At 35.8% G+C, this 7291-nt stretch overlaps 1 protein-coding gene across 1 annotated transcript; it reads right to left on the bottom strand.

Moving 5' to 3' along the window:
* Nucleotides 1-1049, bottom strand: LOC137770341 (olfactory receptor 13C4-like). Its single transcript, XM_068552975.1, is given in 2 exon segments — nucleotides 1-315; nucleotides 317-1049. Coding segments are annotated over 2 exon segments (957 nt in total). The 5' UTR covers nucleotides 959-1049.
* Between the last annotated feature and the right edge of the window lie 6242 nt (nucleotides 1050-7291).

Genomic DNA, 7291 nt, shown 5'->3' with positions numbered 1-7291 from the left:
TTATTGGTTAACAGATTTCTGACTCAGCAAATATTTCACAGCAGCTTTTACATCCTTGTTTCTCAAGCTATAGATTATAGGATTTAGCATTGGGGTCACTACCCCATAAAACATGGAAACAAGTCCGTCTCTAGCTTGCAAATTGTCTTGTCCAAGAAAGTCTTGAGACTTGGGTTTGGCATACATAAAGAAGATGGTACCATAAAACATAATTACCACAGTCAAATGCGCTGAACAGGTGGAAAAGGCCTTGTGTCTCCCTGTGGCTGAATTCATTCTCAAGATGGTGTAGAGGATGAACATATAGGAGAAAAAAAATGGCCAGCAGGGGAAGAACCAGGAAAGCTATATTTGACACTGCTAGGGTAACAATATTGAGGGATATATCAGCATAAGCTAGCTTGAGAACAGCCAGTATCTCACATAAGAAATGACTGATAATATTATTACCACAGAAAGGCAATCTCATGGCAAGAGATGTTTGCACAATTGAGTTGATTCTGCCAGACAGCCATGACACAGAAGCCATCAGTACATACACCACCTTGCTCATGATGACGGGGTATCTCAGAGGGTTACAGATGGCCACGTAGCGGTCAAAAGCCATCATGCCAAGGAAGAAACACTCTGTTGACCCCATTGCAAATCCTAAGAACATTTGCACTACACATCCAGAGAAGGAAATATTCCTTTTCTTTGAGATTAAGCTCACCAAAGTTGAGGGAACAGAGGAGGATGTATAGCAGACATCCAGAAAAGAGAGGTTGCGCAGGAAGAAGTATATGAGAGCGTGAAGACGGGAATCAAAGATGCTTGCTATGATCAGAACATGATTGCCAATTAGAATCAGTAGGTACAAAGCTAGAAGTAGAGCAAAGAAAATAATTTCAAGTTCGGGGTAACCAGAGAGTCCCAGAAGAATGAATTCTTTCACAAACGTCTTATTTATTCTATCCATGTCCCAGCTTTCAGGATGTCAAAGGAATACCAACATAAAACATTTTCACTGCCAAATAACAACAAATGTAACAAATTTCTTGGATAGGCATTATTCTAGAGTGAAATAGAAAGAATGTTTTCTTTGAAGCTCTGTCATTCAGTTATCTTCAAGAACGTCTGCGCCTAGAATACAATGATACTGGGAAATTGAGATTTCAATGCCCTGTGTCTAATGTTTGAAGATCTACCTAGGATCAGAAGCAAATTCAGAAGCAACCTTCCCCACTGTTGAAGACACCCTAAGTTGAGTTTTTTAAAAGCCTTAGAATATTTCAGATGACAAACCTGACTTCATTTAGTTAGGCTCAGTGACAGAGTGGTGGGGAAGGCAAAAGACAACTCAACAAGGACTGGAATTTTGATTCAGTGTTTAACAGAAATTTTGAAAATTTTAAAGCAAGTTTGATTTTATGCATTTTTGTTTGTCTGCCTGACACCCTGGATCTCCATTCAGTCTGTTAAATTGCGTATTTTTATAGGGCAGACATTTGATCATAGTAAATGGAACCACACACACAGCAATTTAACATTTGTTCAAAGGTCTAGTTAGTTGTTGATCTCGTAGTCTTTCCCATTACAAGACCAGCGTGTAAACTAACTCTGCAAGTATACAGTGGAGATCTTTGAAGAAAAATAGTCTCTCTTCTTTTGTTTTATTCTGTGGCTTCAAAGTTATTCTTCGTAATTTATTTATTTAAGTGGACCTGAGAAAACAGTAATAATGCTTAAATATATATCTGTGTATGTGTGTGTAGCACTTTATACTTTACAAAAAAATTAATCTCATTATCTCTATTTTTTTTTCAAATGTGAAAGACAGAATATGGCCAAAGTAATCCAGCCTATAAGTAAACAGTGGAGCTTGAAGCTCAGATCTTTGCCAATGAAGTCTAGAGCTCTTTGGGCTACAACACCAAAAGTTATTATACCATGTTTTCCCACCAAGAACTACCCAGAATTTTTGGCCTTGGTGGATTTATGAAGAATCAATTATTTCAGTTTTTCAAATTCTTCATATGTATAAATTTCCTGGGTATCTTGTTAAAATGTAGATTTTCTTTTACTAAGTCTGGTGCAGGCCCTGTGACTCTACATTTCTAATAAACTCCCAAAGTATGCTGAATAACAAATCACAGCTGTATTTGGTAATAAAAAATTAGTAACTGCACTGCCTCATGCTGTTCATATTTTAAATCCATATTTAATAATAGTTTTAATTATGGAATGAAAAGGTATAGTGTCATGATATTCAAGACTTACATTATACTGAAATTATTTCCACCTCCTAGAAGAACCTGTTAATTTCTTCTTAGTATTGATGTGAGCATTCTGAATTAAGGTCAGGTTCAACAATGTCAGATTCCGTAGATGTGAAAGAGTAAATATTTGTTATGCAATAGTTGTAATTGTTCCCCCATTCCCAAAGCAATTTAAAGTTGGAATGAGAGATCTGTGGAATGGAAAAACTTTTTATGCATCAGGGACAGTGTCCCACATACACAATTAAGAGTGGTGTTGGGAATATAATGTGACTGAACTAAAGCTCAAAAATGAAATAACCTTCTCCCACCCATGCAACTTTTGGAAACAGGGTCAAATGTTCACCAAACTAACTTTATGAAATGTGAGACCTTTTTAGTTTAAAATATATTTACAAAATGAAATTAATTCAAAGTAAGTTCTTAATTGAAATGATAATTACCAAAATGAAATGCTAGACTTAAAAATGATCTAGATATTATGAATGAAATAAAATAGATATTTTCTGTGAATTAATTGCATTGTCATTTAATTCTTTTTACTTATCTTCATTCTTTTAGATAAGCTAATTTCATACAGAATATTAATGCCAACCTTTTTTGACAGGAAAAGACAGACAGATAAGAAATAAAATAAATAAATTTATAGGATAAAAGTGAATTCATATGTTCGAGGCCAGAAAGAAGTTTTAAAAGTCCTGAATGGATAGTTTGGGGCACGAATTCAGACACATAGATAGCACATTGTTGTATTAAAGTGTTTCAGAAAGTCTATTAAGCTACATTATAGATATTAACACTTAGATTCTGACTTTAACTTTCCAATAGATATTACAGTTTACTGTAAAATATTTGGATTCTGGAGGATTGTTTTTAGAAGGCAGGCCCATGCTCAAGTAGGAGACTTGCTGCTGGCAGACTGTGGTGCCAGCTACTGACCCAGAAACAGCCCTATGCCCTTTTGGACTTGGCTACAGCCCTATTTGGTCTTGAACTAGCCACCAGCACCATCTGCCAAGGGACCCAGAAGGAATCACACCACTCCAAGCCCCAGGTAACAGGGCTCGCCCACCTTAATCCCGGCTGTGGACCCTTAGGTGACCCATGACCTGACTCCAGCTGCTCTTGGCCAATAGTCCTGGACATCCAGGGACCAGGTAGGAGGCACGCCCATTTGTACCCCACTGCAAGCCCTCCAACTTCCATCTGACTGCAGATCCTTAACCAGCCCTGTAATTCTGTTCCAGTCTCTTGCAGCTTCAGGCTGGGAACTCCCTGCCCACCCAGGAACCTGCCTGAAGACATGCTCATCTGAGCTCCTGGAGGTACCTGCCAACCTCAGTCTGACTACAGGTCTTGAAGCAGTCCTGTAACCCAGCCCCAACCCTTCACAGTCATAATCAGAGAGTATTCCTGCTCACGCAGGTACCTGCCAAGGGACACATATGTCTGTGTCTCTGGAGGTAGGCACTTGACATTGATCCAACTGCAGATGTCAAAAGGGCGCTATAAACTGGCTTCCACTTCTCACAGCTATGGTCTGGGAGCAGTCCCCCATCCAGGGACTAGCCCAGTGATCTAATGGGAGACCCCCAAGGACCTACAGAGACCTACATGCATCCATGCACCTTATAATAGGCCAGCTGTCTTCAAACAATGAAGCTGACCCTTGACCTAGCACCAGAAATATTGACAAAGGTCCTGGAGGCAGTTATAACCACCCAGAGACATACAAGTATATGAAATATAACTCTCACTGCTAAAGTTAAATATAAATACAAACAAAGATTATTGTATACTGTAATGGTGGCATGTAAATCACTTTTAATACTAGTATATAAATTAAAAGAACTAGTAAGAATAAGTAATACCACAGAAATTTGCTAATAGAAACAAGTAAAACCTGACATCAATTACATAAAGTGGGGGAAGGGAGGGTAAAGTGTAAAATTTCTGTATTTGATTATGGTAAGCTAATCTGAACAGACCAACAATGAGTAAGGAGAGTAAAGCAATAATCAGAAACCTCCCAACAAAGAAGACTCTAGACCAGATGGCTTCAGTAGTGAATTCTACCAAAATTTTAAAAAAGAATTAATGCCAGTCCCTCTCAAACTCTTCCAAAAAATTGAATAAGAGGAAACATTTCCCAGCTCATTTTAAAAGGATAGCATGACCCTGATACCAAAGCCAGATAAGGACACTATAAGAAAACTACAGACCAATACCCCTGATGAATATAGATGCAAAAGTCCTCAACAAAATATTAGCAAACTGAATTCAACAGCACATTAAAAGGCTCATACACCATGATCAAGTGGGATTTATCCCTGGGATGCAAGGATGGTTCAACACACACAAATCAATAAATGTGAAACTCCACATTAACAGAATGAAGGATAAAAACTCTACTGTCAACTTAACAGATGCATAAAAAGCATTTGAAAAATTCAGTACCCTTTCATGATTAAAAACTTTCTCAATTAATGAGGTATAAAAAGAAGGAAACTCAATGTAATAAAGGGATATATGATAAACCCATAGCTAACATTATACTCAACAATGAAAAACTAAAAGCTTTTCCTCTAAGATCAGGAATAAGACAAGGGTGCCCACTCTTGTCACTTGTATTCACCATAGTACCAGAAGTCCTAGCCAGAGCAATTAGGCAAGAAAAAGAAATAAAATGCTTCTTCTCCAGGGGAGAGGAAGAAGTTAAATTATCCCTGTTTGCAGATAACATGTTCTTATATATAGAAAACCCTAAAGACTCCACCAAAAACTGTTATAATTAATATATTAATTCAGCCATGTTTCAGGAAAAATCAATTGAATATCTGTACACTTAGAAGGAACTATCAGAAACAGAAATTAAGAGTACAGTCTCATTTTTAATAGCATTAAAAACAATAAAATACTTTGGAATAAATTTAACCAAGGAGGTAAAAGATCTGTACCCTGGAAACTATGAGACATTGATGAAAGAAATTGGAAAGATAAATGGGAAAATATCCCATATTCATGGATTGGAAGAATTAATATTGTTAAAACTGTCCATACTACCCACAGCGATCTACAGATTCAATGTAACCTCTATAAAAGTTCCAATGGTTTTCTCACAGGAACAGAAAAATCAATCCAAAATTCATAGAAACCTCAAAGGACCCTGAGTAGCCAAAGCAATCTTGAGAAAGAAGAACAAAGCTGGAGGCATCACACTTCCTGATTTCAAACTATATAACAAAGCTTTAGTAATCAAAAGAGTATTGTACTGGCATAAAAACAGACACACAGACAATGAAACAGAATAAGTCCAGAAATAAACCCAAGTATATACAGTCAACTAATATTTGACAAGGACAACAAGAATACTGCTTGAGGAAAGGATAGTCTCTTCAATAAATGGTGTTGGGAAAACTGGATATTCACGTGCAAATAATAAAACTGAGCCATTATCTTACCCCATACATAAAAAATAACTTGAAATGGATTAGAGACTTATATTTAAGATCTGAAACCATAAAACTCCTAAAGGAAAACTTAGGAAAAAATTTTCTTGACAATGGTCTTTGCAATGAGTTTTTGTATGTGAAACAAAAGCACAAGCAACAAAAGCAAAAAATAAATAAATGGGACTAAATCAAACTAAAAAGCTCTTCAGAGCAAAGAAAACTATCAATAAAATGAAAAGGCAACCTATGGAAAGGGAGAAAATATTTTCAAGCCATATATCTGATAAGGGGTTAATATCTAAAATATATAAGAAATGCATACAACTGAATAGCAAAAAAAATTAATTTAAAAAATGGGAAAAGGAACTGAATAGACATTATTCCAAGGAAGATATGCAAGTGGCCAACAAGTACATGAAAAGGTGCTCAACATGACTAATCATCAGGGAAATACAAATCAAAACCACAATAGCTCCTCATATCTGTTATAATGCTATTATCAAAAAGACAAGTGATAACAAGTGTTGGAGAGGATGTGGAGAAAAGGGAACCCTTGTACACTGCTAGTAGGAATGTAAATTGGTACAGCCATTAAGGTAAATGATATGCATGTTCCTCAAAAAATTAAAATTAGGACTACCTCATGATTTGCCAATCCCACTTCTGGGTATTTACCCAAAGGAAATAAAATCAGTATTTTGAAGAGGTATCTGCACTCCCATATTCATTACAGCATTATTCACCATTGGAAAGATATGGAAAACAATCTAAGTGTCTATTGATTGATGAATGGATGAAGAAATATGATATATATGTACATATATATACATATGTATATATAAAAACACATATACAATGGAATATTAAGCATCCATATAAAAGAAGGAAATCATGCCATTTATAATAGCATGGATGAATCTGGAGACATTACGCTAAGTGAAATAAATCAGTCGCAGAAAAACAAACACTGTATGATTTCACCTACATGTGGAATCTTAAAAAAAAAAAAAAAGAACTGATAGGAATCTAAAAAAAAAAATAGAACTGATAAGACCAGGGAGTAGAATGTTGGTTGCCAAAGTTTGGGCAGTGGGGTAAATAGGGAGATGTTGGTCGAAGGGTACAAACTTTCAGGTATTAAGTGAATAAGTTATGGGGATCTTTTACAGAATGCTGATTACAGTCAGGAATACTCTATTGTATACTTGAACTTTTCTAAGAGAGTAGATCTTCAGTGTTCTCACCACATACACACAAAAAGTTAACTATGTGAGGTGGTGGATGTTTAAATTTGCTTGACTGTGGTAATCATTTCACAATGTATACATATATTAAATCTTCATGTTACACACCATAAAAATCATATTTTACAACCTAAATATACATATACATCTTTACTTGTCGATCATATTTCAATAAAGCTGAAAAAATTTTAATAAAATATTTGGATTCTGAGCAATAAAAATTTACTTAAGAAAAAAAGAGCAGTATTTATGCATGTGTACAGACACAAACACACACAACTCTCCACTCACACACACTCACACCACAAACCATACTATGTGTACATTAAATTCAAAT

This window comes from Eschrichtius robustus, chromosome 10 (genome assembly GCF_028021215.1).
Source record: "Eschrichtius robustus isolate mEscRob2 chromosome 10, mEscRob2.pri, whole genome shotgun sequence".
NCBI classification, from domain to species: domain Eukaryota; kingdom Metazoa; phylum Chordata; class Mammalia; order Artiodactyla; family Eschrichtiidae; genus Eschrichtius; species Eschrichtius robustus.
This window is presented reverse-complemented; position numbering and strand designations above follow the sequence as displayed.